Source organism: Xenopus tropicalis, chromosome 1 (assembly GCF_000004195.4).
Source record: "Xenopus tropicalis strain Nigerian chromosome 1, UCB_Xtro_10.0, whole genome shotgun sequence".
Lineage (NCBI taxonomy): Eukaryota > Metazoa > Chordata > Amphibia > Anura > Pipidae > Xenopus > Xenopus tropicalis.
The window spans coordinates 189,128,415-189,154,251 of NC_030677.2; the positions used below are offsets into that span (position 1 = coordinate 189,128,415).

The window sequence follows — 25,837 nt, forward strand, 5'->3', positions numbered from 1 at the left end:
TTTGATTCACAGAAAAAATAGGTGCACCAAAGACTGACTAGCTTTTCAGGTTGATGAGGGTGCGATGAAAGGGAAGGTGCTGCCAACCATTATATTTGGAGTCCCCTTTTGGAACACAATACACTTGCAAAACTGTAGCTACTAATCTAATAGTAATAAGATTAATTCACCCTGCACAATGATCAGATAGCAAAAATGCTTGCAAAGGAGGCCCTCTTTATATCAGGTACTCCTTGAACCAGGGGGTCTTAAAGGAGAAAGAAAGGCAAAGTCACTTGGGGGTGGCAAAATGTTAGGCACCCCCAATTGACTTTAACCGCCTACCTTTTACCCCGGCTGGTGCCCCTGTTAGGAGAGAACAGCACCAGCCCGGGGTACCTGCGATCGCTTCCTGTTTCCGCGCGCATGCGCAGTAGAGGGAATAGTGGAACTTTAACAGAGAAGTCGGCTTTTCACTCTAATGCGCATGCGCCAATCGCTGGCATCTTAGGAAAAGGAAGCCGGAAGGAGGAAGCGCTCCACTACAGGTACCCCGGGCTGGTGCTGTTTTCTCCTAACAGGGGCACCAGCCCGGGGTACAAGGTAAGCGGTTAAAGTCAATTGGGGGTGCCTAACATTTTGGCACCCCCAAGTGACTTTGCCTTTCCTTCTCCTTTAAGCTCAGAACAATGGAGAAAAATTACTGTTACAATATAGGAAAGGGAAGGAAGGAAAGGTGCAAATACTTAGTATTTTAATAGTTGACATTACAGTCAACAAAATAAAATGTCTTAAAAATAGTAATAGAATAATCTAAAAAGAAGGGTGAAATGGATGGCTTATGCCTTTGGTACAGACCCCTATAGAGCAACTGGTACTTTACATCTCTCAGATTAATTGAAGTCATTCTCTCAGATTAATTGAAGTAATTACATGTACATTAAACCAGGGATCCCCAATCTTTTATACCCGTGTGACATTCAAATGGAAAGTGTTGGGGAGCAACACAAGCATAAAAAAGGTTCCTGGGGGTGCCAATAAGAGCTATAATTGGCTACATAATAGCCCCTGTGTGGACTGGAAGCCTACAGAAGGCTCTGTTTGGCATTATACTGGGTTTTTATGCAACTAAAACTTGCCTCCTTACCAGGAATTCAAAAATGAGCACCTGCTTTGAGGCCACTGGGAGCAACATCCAAGGGGTTGGGGAGCAACATGTTGCCCCTGAGCCACTAGTTGGGGATCCCTGCATTAAACCAATACTGATTCAACACATTTACTGTCATGCATAACATTGAAAAGCCTGTACATAGAACAATTTCTTGGCATAGTCTTTGACAGGGGTCTTTTTTTCTTACCCTGATTGGCATTTCCACCCTGAGGCAAGGCGTTGGTTAAGTTGGGCAGCTCATTGCCATGGTTTCCATCTTCCCAAGGACAGACATCAACACTGTTCCATTTTTTTAGCTGTTTCAGCCAAATAGCCTTCTGTTCTGCTTTGCAATGGGGATTCAGGACTATACACATCCATAAAGCACCTAATAGGTAGGAAAATTGGCAAATTAAATCTATAATTATATTAAAGATGAAAAAGAAAGTTATCAATCTACTGTAGCAATGGCTAACACTTCTAAAGCATCTGAAGTGAAATGCTTCTAGAACATTGACTTAAATGCAACCCTGCAGATGTACAATGTGGCACAAATATCTATTATTACGGCAAGTGAGAATTACCATACAAGGCAAAAGTATTAGACACTGTTCAGTTCACAATTAGCACTTCTATCCCATTTATATTAACTGTAGCCCTTACTTGAAGGAAACAAGCAATAGCTGAATACTGATGTGAAGCAAACATAACTAGGAGCTTAGTCTGGTCCTATACTGAGAGATACAAATTGACTTTGAATGCCAAGTTCAGACAAACCTTTATTAGTCAAAAGGCCGAATTTGATGGTTCAACCCTAGTTTTCAATGGCCAACAATAACACCAACCAAAATCTGTCCAGTCACCACAGTATAAAATGGATTTGTGATAAGAATTCACACTGGTAATAAGTTAAAAAGTGACTCCAAGTATTTAAAACAGGAGTCCGGTTGCCTCTAGAGCAGACCATACTATATATTGTGCAATATGTGCCTGGTAGCCCACCGACCCTATGATGGATAACTTTGGATAAGTGGTGCCATGCTGTAATATTACGACTATAATTTTAAAGACAGTTACAAATACAAATGCTTGATTCACTATTTCAACACAGAATTATTGAATTAGAATGAACGGGTAGGAAAAAAAAAAATCTCCCCGCTCTTCTTGACCAGTATATTTTTAGCAACTTCCTTTAGTACATGCCTTTAACAAGGATTCCATAGGGGGTTTGCCTATGATGCAGCTTTTGCCATAAAACCAACATGTAGGCAGTTGTTTTAACCTTAATGGGTCTCCATGCTATGCCGCAATGCTGTCTAAATGCAAGGTTGGAAAGGTTTTAATCCCTCAAGTCTATTATGGCGAAGGATGAAACGCAGAAGTCAGAAAAGGCAAGTCAATCAAGGGCAACTGCCAGCCATCTGAGAATCTGATGTTTCTTCTCTGGGGGCTACAACAAGTTACTCGGAAGGTTAATATTGCACTTAAGCTAATGAGAGGGGCTATTATATCCAGGGAAGCAACATGCAGGCTAGTTTCCTGCAATTTACTATAAAGAGCCATACTTTCTACATTCCTACTCGCATAGTAAATGTGCAATGGCTCAATACCTTTATCGAAGATAAACCCTAGTAATCCCAGGGTTTGTCAGTGCAGCTGAAGGGCAGGGGTTTGGCCATCGCTAGACGTAATTAAATATACAGCCCATGAAAACCAAGAGAATAAAAGGGTGTTTGTACAGGCAAAGGATTATACAAGCCAGGCCGGCTCCTCTTCCAAACTAACATCTGCCCAGTCTACAAGCCAGCAATGCTGTGCGCACATGAATGAATACGGATACACCTGAACCCAACAAAAGAAATATGATTATCCAGTCTGATGTTCAAGTCACGTGTCACATCGTGACCATTCATCAGGGTTTTAACTGCTTTTAATGGGATGAGACTGCTTTTCATTGCCAGTATTTCAGTAATTAGGTTAACCGAGAAATTTGTTTCTTTTTTTGCTTTGAAGAACTCCGAGTGAAATCTAATTTGCGCTGACATTTCACACATACCATCAGTTCACAATCTGCATCCCTGACACTGCATAACGGGTTCGGCTGAATACATCAAGGTTTGACGCTACCCAATTTTCACATGGAATGATTTTTTTCTTTTTTTTTTTAATCAGCTGTCTCTTCACCAACGTGAACTCTGACAGCAGCGTGAAGATGTCTGAAAGTGCTATTTAGCAACACTTCATTTGCTCATTAAAGATTTCTTTTTTTTCACCCTCATTTTCCCTTTTGCACACTTGAGAAGATTTGCACAATGAGACAGAACAGTAAAATCTGCAATTAAAAAAAAAAAATCCTGTGCAAAGATTCCCCAAAGATCCATTGAACCCCTGCTATAAACTGTGATGAGTGATGCAGCACCTATGTAGCCCTGTAATGAAATTCTATTGAACTCGGCCCATTAAGTACAATACACCATACAGGGTCAACACTATAAAATCGTTTTAACAGAGAACTAAACCTTAAAAATATTGCTAGAAATGCTTTATTTTATATACTGAACTTAGTGAATTAGCCTAAAGGTTCAGATTTTAATAATTTGTATATGGGGTTGGATGCATTTCTGGATTTGGGGCATATCTAGTTAGCCAAAAGGTTCAGCATTTCTATGTAATGATCCAGGGATTCAGCTTGCATTCTGTTAGGACTGTCAATGACACTGTACATGCTCAGTGTGTTCTGGGCAGCTGGTAAACTAAGCATAGGGGTTGCTGCAAATAATCAAGCATAACATTAGACTAGCCTGTCATAGATGATGATGCTACAGGGCTGATTATTAAATTCTGATATGTTCTACCATGTAGTGTGAATCTGAATTAATTACTGATCAGCTTTATATTGTGGCATTTACATTCTATATATACAGTATATTGTGCCATTTACACACACACACACATACATACACACATACATAAATACATACACAGTATATTATGCCATTTATATTCTATATATACAGTATATTGTGCCATTTACTTTCTATATATACACAGTATAATGTGCCATTTATATTCTATATATACACAGTATAATGTGCCATTTATATTCTATATATACAGTATAATGTGCCATCCCTGGTTTTCTTTTATCTACAATAATGTAAATTGTTATCTTAAATTATCTGCCTTGCAGGATTATTCATGGATTAGCTTCAATTTCTGTGTTCTCTGCTCCAAATTTAACAGAATATAGATTTAATTTTTTTTTGTAATTAAAATGGGAAAAAAATGTTTAGCTCAAGCTCTATTCATTGAGCTCATGTTAAATAGGATATCTAATATGTATGCTATATGTTTATGCTCATTTGCTCCTCAGGCCTCCAACCAGCTCACACATAGCTTGGCCACTCATTGATCCTGGTTGCTGCTGTCATTCATTGCAAGGACCCAGAAAAGGTATAGTAGAATCATCTAAATACCCTGGCCATTCTCATGAGTGAATATCCCACATTTATGGACAGACGGAAACATGAATACATAGAAACACTTCGAAGTCCCCTTTGAATACCTACGCAAGCATCTGAGCAATTCCCTCCTGACACTGCCAGCATCTTCCATAGTCACTGAACTCTCCATTCAGCTGAATGGGAAGCGGTGTCAGGAGGGGAAGGACACTGACAGCTGCAAGTCAAAATGCTAAGGGCACAGAAGCTGTCAAATAGCCCCGTGTGCCATAGCTATTAGCATTTTGCTGTAATCAGGTGGAAAACACAGCAATCAAAATGCCCCTATCGGCCTGTCAGCCTTTCCCATAGTTCCATGGAAAGCAGGCAGTCTAAAGCAGACGTGGCTGTGACAGTTAGACCTCTGCTCAGAAATGCTGATAAGAGGACAAGGGTATTTTTTTTTGTTGCTGGATTTGGATTTGGCCAAAATTGAATGCAAGCACTAAAATATCACATGACTTTAGACCATGTAACTTTCCCATGCTATGGTTTTATTATTGAGATTTTCCCAATTTGTATATGGGTTTGGATGCATTTCTGGATTTGGGCATATCTAGTTCCAGATACTGGCCTCGTCTGTGCTTCAAAGCCTTAGGGATCACATATTGCCTACAGTGTATTAGAAAGCATTGTGCCCATTAAACCATGAAGCAACCGATACACCTTTTCTTTCTGCAGTTTTCGGGCCAGTGGTGTGAACACAATCATTTGACACTAGAGTCTTTGTTAGGTATTCTTTTCTGCGGGTTGGCTGTTAGGAATTTCAAAGCATCCAGCACAGTGGGAAATTTGTAAAGAAATCTCCTTTATAGCAGTTGGAGGGCTTTCATCAGGAAATAAAGGTATCAGATAAGAAAACAGATTTATCAGGACTAAGTGATCCACATGAAACCCAGCGACTGTACTGGTTCCTTCTGATAACAGGATGCGGCCAAAAGTCAGGTCAAAAAGTAGGATATTAAAAGAATATTGTAATCCTATTGTTATGAATGCCTGTGTTCTTCTTTCCAACCCCAGACTCTGAAATGGTTGGTTCCTTTATTAAATATATAATTATTACCCTGTATTTTCTATAAGCATTCTGTAAAGTAAGAGCAATATTGTTTAAGAGCGGTGAGTGGCTTTTGCATATTTATTAGTATGTTTGATGAAGGTTTTATTCACTTTGTTTGGAAAAGGTTCTAGTTCCTTGTGCTACTGTGCACTGGGCCAGGGTTCACTAGAGCTCTAGTTTCATGTGGAAGTTACAATCCTGCAACTCCAGTGAACCACTGGCCCTTAAATAAAGAAATAGAATTGGTCTGTATATTGACCATTTAAGAGATTAAACATTTTATTTCTTGTGGTTTTTTCTGTTCTCCTTCTAAGACCCTTCATAGCTGCCATAAAGCTATACATACATACAATGAAATATCTGCTTGTATGACCAATGGAAGAGATGTTTACCCGATCTGGCCACCTTCGTTTGATCCAATTATGTGACCCCAAGACCAAAGAATTGGATCATAATGATGGCTTATGATCCATTAGGAGAGAACAGCATCAATGGACTGATGTTGTCCTAAACAACGGGTTGCAAGACTCTTGTATCATTGTAGTACAATGAGTCTTTAGAAATAGTTGTACTTGTTGTGTCCATAAGGTGCCACAACCCGTCTGTCAGTCAGATAAGACCGACTAGATCCTAGCTGGGCAAAGTGCATGACCACATTTACTTGTATAGATATCAGGTTCTCAAACTTGTAGAGTCAAAATTATCTTAAAGGAGAACTAAACCCTAAAAATGAATATGGCTAGACATGCCAAATTTATATAATTAACTTATTGAACTTTGAGCAGCTGGTGAGAAGCTGAGCTTGGGGGTCGTCGGAAATTATCAAGTAAAGAAAATGATGTTTGTCTGTCATATAAGCTGATCCTAACTGGCTGATGATTAAAGTCTGATGCTAATAGCACTGGTTTCAGAGCTGCCATGCAGTAATCATCTGTGTTATTTACGAATGATCCTAATATTGTGACATTTTTATCCTACATATGCAGTGAATTGTGAGTGGGTCCCTAAGCTCAGGTAAGTGAAAGCAGCACAGAGTATGTGCAGGGAATCAGCAGAAAAGAAGATGGGGGGCTACTGGGGCATCTTGTTGCCTTGGGCTGGTACAGAAGCTCAAAACATAATTTACAACATTTCTAGCCTACATCTTTAGATTGTATCCAACACAATTCCTGTAGGTGCCGGAACTGTTACAAATGGAAGTGGACTTCCTGTTGTTTTTTTTATTACTTCCCTGTATGACAGATTAAGCAATTCCAGGGGACCTATGGATGCACAGACCAAATGCAGTTGTTTTGTTAAGCAAATTGATGCAAAAGGCTAACAACAACATGCCACACAGCAGATAATGGGTGAAACCACAATGACTTGTATGCACCGTGCACAAAGAACCTATGCTAAGGGCTGTGTTTCTTGCAAGAACAAAATGTCTCATTTTGCTCCAATTCATTCTATTACTGAATTAAACGTTGATGTATTGGTCTTGACAAGTGCTTCATGCTGATTGTATTGTGCATGATAGTATAATCACTCCCCATGCATTTCACACAGGCTGGCTGATTAATGCAATAGATTTCTGATGGCAAGGGGGAGTCCGTGCTCTTCTGAGCATTGCATTCTATTTACAAGTGGGGGGTTGGGAGTGAAAGAAACTGAAGAAAAAAATTGCGTGTGAAAGGACCAAAAGGAAAAGCATTCCCTTCAATTTTTATGTTTTCCAAATATATTCTGTTTTTCTCTTCTTCCAAAAATATTTTACACAATTTTATCTGATCGTTTTAGCCTGGTGCAGTAGGTTCAGCATATAAAATACAGCATTTCTACCAATATTTGTTTTTAGTTTGGGGTTAGTCCTCCTTTAAAAGTGCTTAGTGAAATCATTTGTTATAATATGTGATCAGTGATGTCAGAGGGTCAAACTTGTATATTATAAGAATATGGTGGTGCATTCCTTATATTAAAATGGGCTAATTATTAGTCACTCCTGACTATCATGACCTGCATAAAAACCTGTCCTACAGTCTAATACCATCGCTAAAATATATTACAAAACAGCTTCTCAATAAAATAAAACATTCTAATGGGTGATACTATTAGAAAAATGTGGGAAGCTACCAGAAAAATCAAGACTATACTCATATTTTATAAAAATGAAGTAATAGCACCCCATAAAGTCATGAAGTAGAGCAGAAAAACACATTCTGTAGAACATCCCTACACAAGGAGAGGAGGATTTACAAGTAGTAATCTATGTGCTAACAAGCTGTTATGACTTGTCAGCTCGCCCAGATACAAATACTGGCCTCAGATTCTTTTACCTGGCTGCTGCTATCAAATTAAACTTCTGGGATTTAATTTAACAATTTCAGCTTTATTAAACTGTCAAATGAATGGCCTTACTTTGATAACAGTAGCTGCACCAATTACAGCTTGTTTTAAGGTTGACAAGTATAATGATTCATTCGTGGCATGAGCGCACCAACGAAAGGTTGTTTTGCATTACAGGTTCAAACAAAAACCTGGCTACTTTTTTCATTTAATTTGTCGCTTATCCGTTGCTAAGATGACATATAAATTGTGACAAACGGCAAATAGGTCTTTTAGTTTGAATATAACCCCCATATTTAGATGATCCATAATGGCCCAGTGTTTGTGAGAATGCCATTATCTGCCAGTGAAACCCAGTGGTGATGTGTGACATTTGTATTCAGGTCCTATGTTCTCCATGTGGCCAAAGGGCTTCCAATTTCATTTCACAGCCAGGAGTGAGCAGAACACACCAATTAATTTGCAGCTCCCATTTGCCAACAAAATTCAGTCCAGTCAGGCATCTTGCTGAGCATAGCAGTCTTCAGCATTTCTTTGTCAGATTAAAGAGAAAATTTAGCCTTCAAATAAGGCCTGCGGACACCTTCCCATTTGTGCTAGCTGAATGGATTGATGTACCGGCCGTTGATGCCTGCCTCTAGAACTGGGATTGCTCCTCAAATAGCTCTTTGCAATAAAGGACACCGTGTCTGCTTGTAAGCCCTGCAACACATTCTAATCTTACACCCACACCTCCAACAATGTTGGAGGTGTTGAGCTGCAAGAATAGCTAAAAAGTAACTGCCAGCTATGCAGGGATACAAAATGGTAAATCTATTGAAGGACCATAAATGTGCTAACTGGACCCCCTAAACAGCTAGCAAATGGAACCAGTTTAGTTTGCTGAAAAATATTTTTTAAAAAACAGTTTGATTATATTAAAAAAAAAATTTTTCGGAAAATGAAACTGGTTTGTGGCTAACAATCTACATGACCTAAAAATTGCCTTATACTGGTAGGAAACATTTTGCAACCACTGGAGGCAGTTTTACCCTCCTACATAGACATTTAAAAATATTCTTAGGCCAGCCTGCTATATTCCCACTCCCATCAGCAATTCATGTGGCTACCCCTCAAAGTGCTGGAGAGAACATTGCTGTGACTGCTATTTCTAAATAACGCACTGGAGATCACCCACCCAGGGGGTGAAACAAGAACAGCAGTCACCAGACCAATTTTGCAGTTTGCACTGCTGTCTCTTAGGACTAGACTACACATAATCTGTCCTTTGGGGATGCACTTCCTAGACATAATGACAAGCCACTAAGATCAGAAAAATAAGGAGTTACCACTGGTACATCTGAGACACTTCCAGGTGCAATAGTTTTAGGTCTTGGTGCCTCCCATAGAGATTTCCAAGTAATTATTTTGACGTGTTTTTTACACTCAAGGGTCCAGCAAGGTAATTATTGTAGGACTGAATGTTTCTGCTGATAAATATATCAGAAATGTCAGTGGCCAGAAAGATAAGCTTCCACAACCAGCCTCTCTAAAGCAGTATAGTTAGTATAATGTTGCAAGCAAATAATAACAATTTAGTAGGTGTGGTGTCATTTGGACCACCTATGCCATACACCACCCTCTATTAGCTACTTCAGACCACCAAAAAAAGCAAGATGGCTCCTGCCATCTAAATTCACATGGGATATCACTGGGCTGCATCTCAACACATGGTATTTCTATGTTAAAACAGACATCAGCTGTCACTGGGAGGGATGCTTTAGGTGGCATGTAACACATGAGGGGAAAATGACTGAACAAACATTATTTAAAATAGAAAAGGCTGAAAAAAGCACAGAACCAGCTGTCAATCGCCAAGAGATTTACGAATATCAGACAACCTAAGACTTTGATGTTTGTCATCACTTTAATCAAACCCAGTTTACAAGCATTGAATCAGTTGGATATAAATGAAATAAGTTTTTACAAAATCAATTACCTAGTTCATCCCAGAGCTGCCTATACTTGTCAGTCATTGCAGTGCCTTGTTGCCTCCAAAGGGAAAGACGAGGATCAGCCATAAACTGCTCTGTAATTAATGTTAACATGCGAGCTCCATTGGAGTCCCTCATCTTCAACATCTCCCTCACCTGCCAAAATGACCAAACAGATCATGAGTCCATTGTGCTTATGAGACTCCGCCACAGCAGCAGAAAAACAAAACAGAACTTGTGCTAAGATTAGACCCATGCATGCTTGTGACCAATACCAGAGAGACTACTGTAGAAACAATATGTATGTAACATGGCAGGTCCTAGAGATTAAGAGAAAACTTGTGGTTACAAAATATCACAACACACATTTAATTGCTTTCTTAAATTCATTTTCTTGCACATAATCAATATTTTAACATTACCAAGGAAAAGTACTAAAATTCACTTGTAGAACCTAAACCATTCTAAAGTCAGGCAGTCTGTATGAGATAGCTCAGACTCATTGTCACTTGCCCTCTACACAACGGACATAAACCTGTAAGTGCAAATGAGCCTCCAGGGACTTGTAGTCCATGTTTCTACTAAAGACTGTGATTGGTTAGAGCTGCCTTATACACACTGCCTAGCTGAAGAACAGTTCAGGCACTTTCAGGTGTCATGGCACAGTCAACCCACAAATAGATCCCCCTTTGTGTACAGGGATCTCTGGAATGCTTGGGACCTGAGGGATATCTGGACAATAGGGTCTTTGTTTAATGTAGGGCCCGGGTCTTTTGGCTAAGAAAACACAATGAAACAAATTTAAAACCCAAAATTGCAATGAACATGGATTAAAGCTAGCACCTTAATACTTGATAATTTTAGCAGTTTCACAAATTTGTGGGAATTGCACTGCCAAGTTCTTTCGTTTTCCTCCAATTAAACATCATAAACTTTGCACCAGGGTGGTGTAAAATTGCCTAAATTCCCAGCTCAAATTTTAAAAAGAGCTTTTCCTTATGGAACACATGCAATAAAGGGAACTGTTCTTTTATCCCATGCATCTTTATAAATATGCAGTAAGTTCTGCCCCCATATTTTCCATTTCTGACATAAAATTAAGTTTGCATGTTTATAAATGAGTTCATTAGAAATGTTAGGTCCTGCATTACACGATCATACCTTTGCAAAGAGCAAATTGAGTTGCTTCCCTGATCCATGGTAACCACCTTGGGAGAGGAACAACTTGACCTGTTCCTGGACTTGTTCTTCATCCAAATGCCAGCAGTTTTCATCATCTATGCTAGCACCGGCTGTGGGATCTGGAGCACCTGCACATATATTAAGAAATATTCTATTAATAAGCATATTTAGAGATTTGATTTAGGAATTAGCAGGAAATATGCTCACGGAATCAGGGTTAAGTTTCACCTAATAAAACAGATAGATGAAGGTTGTATATCTTGGCTTGGAATTAACATACCTTTGCTTATTGTTTTAGTTATTTAATATGCATGAAATATGCTTATTCTACTTCCTGGCTCGTACAAGCACAATAAAAACAAAATCAGTCCACTAAAGGCCTTTCTATAAAGCAAGCCCTTGCTTTCCTCTAGCAGCAGAATGTTAGGCTGTGTGATAAGGAGCAGCTGAATATACAGAGGCTTCTCAGAGGACCGATGATTTGGTTTGATTCTGCTTGTACAAGTCAGGAAGTAGAATATGACTACTTACTACAGTTTCAGATTTTGCCCTGTTTAATGAGAGAAATAACAAAAAAAAAAAAACTTTTTTCTTTATTAAAACAATGGACCTCAAATATGTCCTGTACAAGTCCTATGCATTGCACAATGTAAAAAAAAAAAAAAAAAAAAAAGTGTATATTGCCCCTTTAGGGCAGTGGTAGACGGGGAGATTTGTTGCCAGCGACAAATCTCCCTTGTTGCGGGCGACTAATCTCCTCAATATGCCATCCCACCGGCTTGAATGTAAATCGCCGGTGGGATGGCATATGCGGTGACGCGATTTGCCGAAATTGCGGAAGTTGCCTAGAGAGGAAACTTCTGCAATTTCGGGAAATCACATCGCTGCATATGCCATCCCAACGGCAATTTACATTCAAGCAGGTGGGATGGCATATCGGGGAGATTAGCCATACACAGGTCCCCCAGTCATTCAGCGAACCTACCCAGCAGCCACCTGCTGGCTGCTTTCACTTCCAGACCAGCCAAAGCTTCATCCCAGATTTAAAAAACTACTCTACAGTATTCTACAAGTGCCTGTAGGCATTTGAACAGTTCTAAAGCCTCAAAAGTTTGCTATGACCAACTGCATCTTGTCTTTAGGAGATTTAACCACCCAAGTGCCAGTAAACCGGAAGGGGGAATAGATTACCGCTGGCACAAAGTGCATTATGTTGCACACATGAAATTGTGCTTCGGCAGTACCATTATCTCCAAAAAAATATGACACTGCAGTTTCTGATCAATAATGCAAGCGCATTGGCAGGCAAACACGGATTACAGTGCCATTCAATAAAAGTGTTACCTGGGTGTAGCATCACCTGAGCCAGATCTTCCACAGGCATTTACCTTCAAATTAACTTTTAGCATAATGTAGAGTGATATTCCGAGACAAGTTGCAATGGATTTTCATTTATTCATTTTACATTTAAGTTATTGAGCTTTATATTCAGCAGCTCTCTAGTTTTAAATCAGCCTGGTTGGTATGGTCATTTGGACCCTAGCAACCACATAGCTGCTGACATTTCAATGAGAGACTGGAATTTGAATAGAAGAGGAGAAATACAATTAGCAATAACAATAACACTGCAGCCTTATAGAGAATTTGTTTTTTAACTCTTTTACTGCCAAGCACGTATGGCATACGTGCTGGCAGTAAAAGGGCTTAAACGCCAACGACGTGTCTCATACGTCGTTGGCGTTTAAGCGCTGCCCTCTGCAGCGGCGGCATGTGCCGCCGCTGCAGAGGGCTTCTAACAATGACAGCCCCCCTGGGCAATGTGCCAGGGGGGCTGTCATCAGGGTCCTGCGAGCCGATCGCTCGCAGGACCCTCCAGGAAGCAGCAGATGCGATCGCATCGCATCTGCTGCTTCCTGCTTCCTCCCTCTCCCCCAGCGCCGGCCCAAATGAGGAAGGAGGCGATCGGTCTTCAGGAACAGGTAAGGACTTTTTTTTTTATTGCATTTACACACTTTTACACACTTATACACACATTTACATACATTTATACACACTTACATACATTTACACACACTTACAGCACACATTTTAGCATTTTTTTTTTTTTCATTTTTCACACTTTTATACACTTATTTACACTCATATACACACTTACACACTATCACACAACTTTTACACATGTACACACATGTATACACAAACACTTTGGTTTTTTTTTGTTTTGCTTTTTTTTTTTTTTTTTTTCATTTTACCACTTTGTTTTTATTTTCTTTTACCTAAAAACTGTTTATTTTGACAGCGTAACTATTGGATCAGATATTCTGGCCACTAATTACACTGTCATGTAACTTATTTTGTTGTTTCACTGATTTGCACAATTTTTGTGGTTTTATCACATTTTATCCCTGTATAAGTGTTCCTGATCTGTTTTTAGCGTAGCTTTGCCAGGTGTAACTTTGGTGTACAAAAATAACTTTACCTATTTTGAATTCATCAGAATGTGTACTTTCCAAAAATATATGGTTTTCTGGGGGTCACTGTATAGTTAGGGGGGGTTACTGCACATAATACACTGACAGGGGGCTCTGTGTGCAAAAGCTGAGCTGGCAGGCGAGAAATCCTTATGCGCTATTTTCATTTAGGGTTCAGTACATACCGCAGACTTTGGTATATCTATGCATATTGGGCATCAAACTGTTCAGTAGGCCTCTGGTGTTCCTATTTGGGGTGACTTGCCTTTGTACGCAAGAAATTGTGTGAGATAAATGCGGCAAATTGCAACATTTTTAGGCGATTTTCTGAAATCTCATAAAAACCGATAACTTTAGGAAAGCTTTGCGGCTAGGTACTTTGGTGTAGAAAGGATTCTTTACCCTTGTTGGATTTGTCAGAATGTGTACTTTCCAAAAATATATGGTTTTGTGGGGGGTCTCTGTATAGTTAGGGGAAGTTTTGGCACATAATACACTGACAGGGGGCTCTGTGTGCAAAAGCTGAGCTGGCAGGCGAGAAATCCTTATGCGCTATTTTCATTTAGGGTTCAGTACATACCGCAGACTTTGGTATATCTATGCATATTGGGCATCAAACTGTTCAGTAGGCCTCTGGTGTTCCTATTTGGGGTGACTTGCCTTTGTACGCAAGAAATTGTGTGAGATAAATGCGGCAAATTGCAACATTTTTAGGCGATTTTCTGAAATGTCATAAAAACCGATAACTTTAGGAAAGCTTTGCGGCTTGGTACTTTGGTGTAGAAAGGACTCTTTACCTTTGTTGGATTTGTCAGAATGTGTACTTTCCAAAAATATATGGTTTTGTGGGGGTCTCTGTATAGTTAGGGGAAGTTTTGGCACATAATACACTGACAGGGGGCTCTGTGTGCAAAAGCTGAGCTGGCAGGCGAGAAATCCTTATGCGCTATTTTCATTTAGGGTTCAGTACATACTGCAGACTTTGGTATATCTATGCATATTGGGCATCAAACTGTTCAGTAGGCCTCTGGTGTTCCTATTTGGGGTGACTTGCCTTTGTACGCAAGAAATTATGTGAGATAAATGCGACAAATTGCAACATTTTTAGGCGATTTTCTGAAATGTCATAAAAACCAATAACTTTAGGAAAGCTCTGCAGATTGGTACTTTGGTGTAGAAAGGACTCTTTACCCTTGTTGGATTTGTCAGAATGTGTACTTTCCAAAAATATATGGTTTTGTGGGGGATCTGTATAGTTAGGGGAAGTTTTGGCACATAATACACTGACAGGGGGCTCTGTGTGCAAAAGCTGAGCTGGCAGGCGAGAAATCCTTATGCGCTATTTTCATTTTGGGTTCAGTACATACCGCAGACTTTGGTATATCTATGCATATTGGGCATCAAACTGTTCAGTAGACCTCTGGTGTTCCTTTTTGGGGTGATTTGTCTTTATCTGATCTTTATCAAGAAATTGTGAGAGATAAATGCGGCAAATTGCAACATTTTTATGCGATTTTCGAAAATGTCATATAAATCTGCAAACTTAGGAAAGCTTTACAGCTTGGTACTTTGTAGCAATAAGAAATATTTACCCATTATAGATTCGGGGGGATGTGTATTTTCCAAAAATATATGGCTTTCTGGGGTGAATGTACTTTTTTTGTAGCATTATCCCACATAAAGGATGTAAATGTGTTGATTTTGCAGGAGCTGAAATGATAGATCATATGGGGGTATGTTCCCATTGGGGCCCCTACATGCCACATACTTAGGTAAACCTATACATATTGGGCATCAAACTGTTCAGTGGACCCCTGGCGTTCAAATTTAGGGTGTTTTATCTTGGTACCTAACACTATGTGGGAGATAAGATGCTGCAAAGTGGAAGCTTTGAGGGGATTTTTGGAAATGTCATCAAAATTGCTAACTTTAGAAAAGCTGTGCGGCTTGGTACTTTGGAGTAGAAAGACATGGGTACCCATTTTAGATTCGGGGGAATGTGTACTTTCCAAAAATATATGACTTTCTGGGGTGAGCGTACTTTTTTGTAGCTTTATCCCACATATAATGATGTAAATGTGTTGATTTTGCATGAGCTGAAATGACAGAAATGACAGTATATATGGGGGTATGTTCACATTCGGGCCCCTACATGCCACATACTTGGGTAAACCTATACATATTGGGCATCAAACTGTTCAGTGGACCCCTGGTGTTCAAATTCAGGGTGTTTTATCTTGGTACCTAATGCTATGTGGGAGATAAGATGCTTCAAAGTGGAAGCTTTGAGGGGATTTTTGGAAATGTCATCAAAATTGCTAACTTTAGAAAAGCTGTGCGGCTTGGTACTTTGGAGTAGAAAGACATGGGTACCCATTTTAGATTCGGGGGAATGTGTACTTTCCAAAAATATATGACTTTCTGGGGTGAGCGTACTTTTTACTAGCTTCATCCCACATATAATGATGTAAATGTGTTGATTTTGCAGAAGCTGAAATGACAGAAATGACAGTTCATATGGGGTATGTTCACATTGGGGCCCCTACATGCCACATACTTAGGTAAACCTATACATATTGGGCATCAAACTGTTCAGTGGACCCCAGGCATTCATATTTAGGGTGTTTTATTTGGTTACTTTATGACCTGTAGGAGATAAGATACTATAGACTAGAAGCTTTGAAGCGATTTTTAAAAAAAATCACAAATTTTGATAAAAACCAATAACTTTAGGAAAGCATTGCGACTTGATAATTTGGAGTAGACAGACAGTTGTGCCTATTCTGTATTCCCCAGAATCTGTTCTTTCCAAAAATGTACAATTTTCTGGGATAAACCTTCTGTTAGTGGAATTTTGGCCTTGAAATCCAAAGTATGCAGTTTTTTTGGAGCAGTGCTTTGGGAATTTGGTAGTGTACTGCTGGGAGTTTTTGACCTATACAAGTGAGAAATCTCCATAAAACTATATATATTTGGTATTGGCACGTTCAGGAGACATGGGACTTTCCAAATCAGTTGTATATTCGTGCATAAAATAATTTTTGTTTCTAGTATGTGTGATTATATTATGGAAAATTTGATTTTTTTTGCATTTTTAGACATTTAGAAGCCTATATCTTGTTACAGAATTGGAATTGCACAAAAATTCTACCATATTTTGAAAGCTTAGGTTGTTCTGAAAAAAACGATATATTGTTTTCCTTGGTAAACTAAAAGTCCCCCCGAGGAAAGGCCCCTAAAGTGAAACAGTGCAAAATGTTCAAAAACTGTCTGGCAATACAAGTTCCGCTTTGACCAAAATGGCTGGCAGTAAAAGGGTTAAATGTTGGGGTTAGTGAGCTCAGTTGAAAGCTGGAGAGAGTCAGAAGGTAAAAGCAAATAATGCAAAAAAAAAAAAAAACCCGCCAATAGAAGCCCAATAAGTTGCTTAGAATTTGCCATTCTATAACTTTTAGTAGGTTATCTTAAAGATGAACCACCCCTTTAAAGGAGAAGGAAAGGTTAAGTCACTTGGGGGTGCCAAAATGTTAGGCACCCCTAATTGACTTAGATCGCTCACCTCATACCCCGGGCTGGTGCCCCTGTACGGAGAGAACAGCACAAGCCCAGGGTAGCAGCGATCGCCTCCTCCTTCCTGTAGAGCCGCGCACGCATGCGCAGTAGAGTGAAAAGCCGAACTTCAAAAACAAAGTCGGCTTTTTACTCTACTGCGCATGCGCCTGCCGACGGATTTCGCCGGGAGAAGAGAGAGGAAGGAGGAAGCGCTTCCTACAGGTACCCTGGGCTGGTGCTTTTTTCTCCTAGCAGGGGCACCAGCCCAGGGTACAAGGTAAGTGATCTAAGTCACTTGGGGGTACTTAATATTTTGGCACCCCAAAGTGACTCAGCCTTTCCTTCTCCTTTAAAAACGGCATGCCGGTACCCTAGACTACTAAACTCCAGAAAAACCCCTGCCATAGACAATACTGAGAATTGCCTCTGCTAAAACACCCGTAGTAACAATTAATCAGTAAATGATCAGCATTGTCTTTTTTAGTAGAAACGACAAGTAGCTGCTACTAGTAGCTCCATGTGTCCTCATCCTTACAGTTTAGGTAGTAGTCTCACTTTAGTGGAACAATGATCAAGAGCCGACTTTACTGCCAACCTAGCTTTGGAACTGGCCAGGTACCTCCAGGTATTATAGGGGCAGCCAAAGATAACCTACTAAATGCTCAACTGCTAAATGAAACCTTTACTTTTACACAATATGTTTATGTAACGAGGTTCTTGCCCTTTCCCCCACACAAACTGTCCAAGCAAGATCTATTCATTTTCACAACTCATCTCTGAAGACAAGCAGGTACGTTAGGAAAAAAGTGCCTAAAGTAAATAAAAGCCTACTTAGTAGTACCATGTTCCTCTTTGTTTGATGGATTAACAGGGGTTTAGACATGCATTAGCAATCCTTGTACAACACACCTGTGGCTGCGGAGCCCAAATCACACACAGAATACCTGAGCAGTGAGCTCATGAGCCCCAAGGTAGCGGCCAACTCCTAACAAAGAGCTACTGTTCAGCTAAACAAGCAACTCCGCTCTCAGAATAATTAGGCTATTCTTCCTGCCTTATTAGCTCCCCTCTCAGTCATCTAAAAATGTTATACAGGTTGGGCGAAAAAAGCCAACTCACTACGGGGGCTCCTGGAAGAGTCTGCGCAACACCTTGCTGGCAGAGACACAGCGCAGAGACATCAGGGACAGATGAACGCCTGCATTACAAAGTGACAGACCTCAACCTGCAATCCATTTATAATACTCTGCTCATGAAATCCAGTAAATATGACTCGCGCTGTTGTAAAAATACTTTGCAGCTGTTACACCACTTATTAAATAATGAGTCATAAACGGAGATTAATTACGACATCACACGACTAATGTGTCCACAGAGAAGCTCTAGCTGTTGTAGAGTTGTAGTTCAGCAGCTAGAGGGCCACAGTTCGTATGCATTCACAAGAGCCAAGAATATCCTGTAAATTATATACTTATAAATTTATTTATACCCCCTCTTAGCTCATGATCTGTATAAAATATACATCCTTATATTTTAAAATAGGAGTTGCATAATTCACTATATAAACTCTGCTCAGTGATTTGTCACATGACAAACTTGTGCATTATAATAAAAAATGGACCCCCCTTTAGTAAAATATGAGGATATTAGAAGTCACCTCAGAGTTCCATGACCTGTATAAAATTTATATCCTTATATCTTACAATAGGGGAGGCATTATTCATTCTTTTCTTATAGATGGTTCTTATAACTAGTGCTTGGTGAAGTCACTTGATTCATGGCTTGGAGTAACTTGCCTATAACAAATAGTAACATTACCCCTGTTGAGGATAGAATAAAAGAAATAATATCAGTTATCATCATCATTATCTATTTTTTTTGTTTAGACAGTCAGCAGTGCTGTAATATAAATGGTTGTGTACACTGAACACACAGATAACAAATACAACTGTCAACAAGATGTAAAGAGGGCCAAGACAAAAAAAAAAAAAAAAAGCTTATGGTCACAACCTAATGTTTTATTTACCAATAGGTCCTTCCAATCGACACGAGGGCACCCACTCCGATTAGAAGAAGGGAGGTTCCATTTAAATATTCGGAAAGGATTTTTTACAGTGAGAGCTGTGAAGTTCTGGAATTCCCTCCCCGAATCAGTCGTGCTGGCTGATACATTATATAACTTTAAGAAGGGGTTGGATGGCTTTTTAGCAAGTGAGGGAATACAGGGTTATGGGAGATAGCTCTTAGTACTAGTTGATCCAGGGACTGGTCCGATTGCCATCTTGGAGTCAGGAAGGAATTTTTTCCCCTCTGCGGCAAATTAGAGAGGCTTCAGATGGGGTTTTTTGCCTTCCTCTGGATCAACTAGTAGTTAGGCAGGTTATAAATAGGAATTATGGTTGAACTTGATGGACGTATGTCTTTTTTCAACCCAACTTACTATGTTACAACGTTACCTGTATAAAATATGGTCATGGAACTCCAAGGTGGCTTCAAATATCCTTTTCTTTTTGGTTTTCCCAAACCAGCACATTCTGTATCTAAAAGAATTTAAATTATACAACTAATTTATAGGGCTTTGCCATTCAAATATCAGATGTCCTTTGAGAATAAGGGACACAAAAACTAGATTTTTTTTTCTGATAGCCAATCATCCCATTTAGGGCATTCTCACTAGGTAGTAGAATGCAGCACCTAGACTGTGTCTATTGCCCCAAATATGCCAAACAATTTTGCCAGAGAAACCATCAAGTTGCCACATTGAAATCTCCTATCCTAACCCTGCCACATGGTGCTACGCTTTAATTGAAGGTTTCCATGGAGCATGCATTGGGGCATATACAGCTTTACTCCACGTGGAGTGGGCTTACTGACAATGCCAATTAGTTTGTTATCTAGAGAATTAAGAAAAAAAAAGGTCCCCTATGTTCCAGAATTACCAACAATTGCACTAGACTTTTCTGCTTTAAATGGAGCCATGGACAGAAAAACAATAATCCCTAAACAACTAAGCAAGGGAATTCACCTTTACAATAGAAACATAATTCCCCAACTAAACAGGTGGGAATGGTACAAGCCACCAGCAAAGGCCCCTGCAACAGAATTAGACTCCTAGGGACCACGCCTAAGACTATGCATGTAAGGACCTGCTTGTTAATCCACTAAAGCCAACAAATGGATCTACAGCTGATTTACATGTAGCTGAATGAATTTGGCAGGTCCAACAAATCAGACTTCACTGAACTCACATAAAAGAGAAAGTCAAGACTTGTATGTGCTGGGTCCTAGGATTGATTCCAGTCAAGGAACTACCGGCAAGTTTGTATTTTCTCCCCATGTTCGCAGCAGTTTTTTCCTAAAACTCAGATTCCCCCAACACACCAAAAACTTCTTATTAAATTGACCTTAGTATGAATATGATAGGAACCATAGACTGTAAGCTCCACTAGGGCAGGCTGATGTGAATGATGTATAATCTCTGTAAAGCACTGCAGAATATGTCAGAGCTATATCAAGGATAATCTAAAATAATGAGCCATTTTTTATTTGTCTTAAGAGGAGAGGAAAAGTAATAAATGACCAGCCTCATGGTGGGCATCCAATGTATGCAACCACAGATATTCTTGTCTGTCTTAGAAAACTCGATTTGCACTGGATCTGACAAGTATTCAATGGAATGTATTTTTTGCACCATTCCATTGCAGGAGGCAGAAATGACACACTAAAAAGCATCACACACACACACACACACACACACATCCCAGAAATGGAAGGATGAGCGTACAAAATGCCCAAGAAACTACTTGCTTTACAAATCCATACATTTACCAACATGTCTAGAACATAAGAAAAGGGGAAAAGAACAGAGCATAACATCTTACTAGAACTTATGAAAATATCTGTAGTTCTCTGGGGGCAACTTGGGAATAAATATAAGCTAAGGGTCAACATTATAGACTGGTTGGTAGTAAATACACTGCCCTGACTGTGCTGTCAGAAGAGTGGGCTCATAGGTTAAAGGCTAAAACATGCCATACATTGCTGGGGTCTGGGTCCACCCATCAGCCCTAACCCACAAAGTTATGGCACTCAAATCCAAATAAACCAAACAATTGGGGGCATGGCCTTGCTTAGATAATTACTAAATGGCTGAACACAGAACAGCTGATGTTAAAGGAACAGTAACACCAAAAAATGAAAACTTTATAAAGTAAATGAAATATAATGTACTGTTGCCCTGTATGCTACAGTAACCCTACTATAGCTTATTTAAATACCCTGCTGTGTAGCCATGGGGGCAGCCATTCAAACTGGAAAAAAGGTACAGGTTACATAGCAGATAACAGATAAACTCTGTATAATACAATAGTGTTTTATCTGTTATCTGCTATGTAACCTGTGCCTTTTCTCCTTTGAATGGCTGCCCCCATAGCTACACAGCATTTTTCTTTATATAAACTATAGTAGTGTTTCTGAGGCAAACACACCAGTTGTACCAGTGCAGGGCAACAGTACATTATATTGGAATTTCTTTTGTACACTTGAATTTTTTGATGTTACGGTTCCTTTAAACTCTATCAACTCCATCAAACATTTTATAATCATGTAAAGGATAGAAATAGACTATCAAGTCAAATTATTACATTCAAATAAATTTCAAATAAACGTGAAATTTTACTAAACTTGAATTCTTGCCTGTTTAAAAAAAAAAACAAAAAAAAAACAATGTAAAACATAAAAACTGAATACTCTAACCATCATTTTCAATGGGTCTACAAACCTGAGGGGTTTTTTTTTGTTTTTGTTTTTTTTATACTTTTGCTCTTAATAAATATCGAACATTCAAGGTTTTGAAAACAAATTCAAATATATGATTTTTAGAGCAAAACATTTTTAGTCTCTGCAAAAGCTTCGATAAAATAACCCTTACGGGTACATACCTAAATGCCACAGTTTTTTCCCCTATGACGCAATTTATAATTTATCATAAAAATACCATTGCCAAATATATCAATAGATACAGAATGGATACATCGCCAAGCCACTTGTACATACAATAATTACTTATCAGAAACACAGAATATTTTTACTGGTGACCATTTTTCAGAAATGGATATTTGTAGCCTTAGTGGAACTACAATTCCCACAATATTTTGGACTATAACATAGGCCGCAATATTGATCCTGCATTTTGACACATGGATACTATACATGTACATGGCTTCCACTATGCTATTTGTTTGAGCTCACAAAACCGCAGTGAAAAGAAGCAGTGATTCCTCTTTACTCTTTGGCAAAATACCATCCAAACATCAGCATGGTACATCAACAAATGAAATTCAGGACAGATCTGGGATCTAAATCAAGCCCCAGTCAGACACATATTAGGGAGTATGGTTGAAATCAGATAACCTACTTAACGAAATCTGGGCACGTATAGGGAGCTTAAGGAAGGAATATAGGAGAAATGGCAAATATCATTATTGCAAGAGCGATGAAGCTAAAAGGCTTGTTTACCCTGTCAAAACTGCTGAGGGAATTGGCACTATATTCCTGTAAAATCCATGGTCAGCACATTGATTGTTATGTGTCAGAATCACTTAAAAATGAACATCTGTGTCTTGTATATTGACCACCATGCTTTTACTTCATGTCCTCAAACAACCTGAATAAATTGGTCAACTTTTCCTGTCAGATGAAAGAGGGATCTTTAGCAATCACTTGCACCCTTTATTCTTACTCCCTTAACACTTCTCTTTGAACTTTCCAGAACAACTTTGATGTTCCTTTCTCTCTCTCTGCATTGTCAATACCACCTCTATTAGATTTCCCTCTTTGCACCCTAAGGTTTCCTATTCTGCAGCATGTGTCTTATTTCCCATGCCTATCTCCTATATAACAGCAGATCTTTATACAGTAACAAGGTTCACAAACATTAAAGGTCTACTGCTGATTTCTTGTGTTTCAAGTAGGCAGTTTTATCCCCTTTAGTCAACATTTTTGCAATGAATAGGGCTTGTGCTATACATACTTTTGGCTATATTAATACATAAATATGCATGGCTTATGTTATTTCCTATACTAAATAGAAAAAATTCTGAAGCTAAAATCACATTCCACGGTCTGTTGGTAGCAGCACTATTAAAACAAACCAGCTGTCCCCTGAAGCCCTATGTATAAAAAAAATCCCAAACTGCAGCCTGTTAGGCTTTTAGAGAAGAAGCAGGTCTTACTCAGAGGTTTTCTTAGTGGACTGATTTGTTTTGATTGCACTCCTATGCACAGGAAGTTTCTTAAACAAAACTATGGCCACCTTTAGCTCATCGTTTCTGTGCATCAATAACAATTCAAAATAAGAGAGAGGAGTAGAAATGCACCAAATCTATAATTTTGAAATGGGCTAAACAGATTCCTCCACAAAGATTCTCCTAAACATCCTAATAAAAAAAAAATGCATCAATTAAACAGAAAAAAAGTCCCATTCCATTCGGGGCAAATGTTAATACTATGGGGCACATTTATCAAAATGTGAGTTTAGAGCTCAATACATAAAAACTGACCCGTTTTCTATTCATTCCTATGGGATTTTTAGAAGGGTTTTTATCAATAGGTGAAATTTAGAACTCACAATTTGATAAATACACTTCTAAAAATCCCATAGGAATGAATAGAACGTGGGCGAGTTTGTATTGAGCTCTAAACTCACATTTTGATAAATCTGCCCCTATGAGTTGCTATGAGTCAGTCGAATCCTGAACTGAACCCTGGATGGTGCATCCCTACTGATGATTGCACAAACATTTACCTTTTTATCCCTTTTTGGCTACATTTATTTACCCAAGCTTCAACAGTGTTGTAACATTCTCTATGCTATCAGACATTAGATATAGATGATATAGATATAGATGATGATATAGATATACATACACACACTGGAGGAAGGGTCAGCACTCGCAGCACAAAAACAAGTGATTTTATTAAGGAGACTAACGTTTCGGCTAGCACTCTAGCCTTTATCAAAGTGGTGAAGACAACAAACGCGGTGTCTAAAAAGCACACAGTTGTGGGAAAAAGTGGAGATTACATCACAAAAAAACCCCACACACAATGAAAAAAAAAAATATGGACAAAATAGAAAGTACAAGAGAATAACCACAAGGTCTAAGTAAAGTCTTTTATGAAACAGAAACAAAGTATCAAAGCATGCTGCTGGAGCTACAAATTAGGGATGTATTGTGAAAGTAACAGATTTGTATCAATCCAATCCTACTATACATCTTAACCCCATGAGATAATAGTCAGAAATATAATCAAGTGTCTGAATAGGGTAGATTCTTTGTTAGTTAAGGAATAAAAAGACTTGTTTTGTATGGAATATACATCTGTAAACCTTGCTATTAATAAATGGAGAGGCAGCAATTTATATAAGACACATTGTTTACAGGTCAACACTATTGTACGACATCTGGTTGCCAATATTGGCTATGCCTAGAAACAAGAAGCCCAAATAATGTTAAAGCATTTTATTATCATTAGTGCTACGACGCTGCAGAACAAAAGGCAATAAAATAACTTAAAACTAGTAAAAAAAAAAAATGAAAAAATATCCAACCGCAAAATGTACAAGAAATTGTAAACCACCCCCCAAGCCAACACAACGCGTCACTCACCATGAACTTGATTGATTTCAGAGTTCTGCGACAAAATCTCATCTGCTAATTTCTGAGCCGTTGGCAAAACCTCTGTGTGGTGAACTGTGATCAAATACTGTACAAATTTCTGCAGCTGGTCTCTGTTCATTTGAAAGAGGGTCTCTGAAATAGGAAGATGCAGTTTGACCTGATCAGGCTTGCGGATGCGGTATAAGGAGAGTGCCACAACATGGGCGCAATAAAAGATGTCTTTGTTTCCACAGCTGCAGGTCACTGAGGTAATCTTGCAACGATCAAAACTGATTGCTACATTGCAAACTGTTCCTGGTTCCGACTGTACCGCCGGCTCCGTCACTGTGCCGCTCAAGTGAAAACCTGCAAGAAAAGACACAAATGGAACAAAGGATATAAAAAAAAAAATATGTACAAACAAATGGATATATAGAGTAGTGGGGGCAAAATTTATAATGTAAAACCAGTTCTTGCAAATCTAAGCAACTTGCCATTAAGCATCAATAAAATGCAACAGTAAGCAGTATTTGCTTTCTACTATCCCTTCCAGGACTTTATAGTTCTAACTCTGGAAACAATGTAGCAAAAGTCAGCTCTCCTCCAGGTTTGTTAATTAGCTTGCTTCTGTTAATGAAAAATCATTCATACAGAGTCCCATATAAGCAATCCCAAACTCATATCATTATACAGAATACATTCAAGTTTTTATCGATACAAAAGAATAAAGGTGGCCATACACGGGCCGGGCCGACTATAGCTGCCGATATCAGTCCCTTGGACCGATTCGGCAGCTAATCGGCCCGTGTATGGGGAGAGCAGAGCGGCCTGGCCGACCGATATCTGGCCTGAAATTGGCCAGATCTCGATCGGCCAGGTTAGAAAATCTGGTCGGATCGGGGACCGCATCGGCTCGTTGATGCGGTCCCCGATCCGACTGCCCCATTGCCGCCCACATAATCCGATTATTATTTTTTTTACCTAAAT

At 39.1% G+C, this 25,837-nt stretch overlaps 1 protein-coding gene across 1 annotated transcript in view; it reads right to left on the reverse strand.

Moving 5' to 3' along the window:
* zswim6 (zinc finger SWIM-type containing 6) overlaps positions 1-25,837 on the reverse strand; it is a 72,364-nt gene that overhangs the window by 13,475 nt on the left and 33,052 nt on the right. The window contains exons 2-5 of the mRNA XM_031894058.1: positions 24,860-25,216; positions 11,146-11,294; positions 9,990-10,140; positions 1,338-1,517 (exon numbers count right to left, since the gene is read on the reverse strand). Coding sequence (XP_031749918.1) covers positions 1,338-1,517; positions 9,990-10,140; positions 11,146-11,294; positions 24,860-25,216 — 837 coding nt within the window. The remainder of the gene's footprint in view (positions 1-1,337; positions 1,518-9,989; positions 10,141-11,145; positions 11,295-24,859; positions 25,217-25,837) is intronic.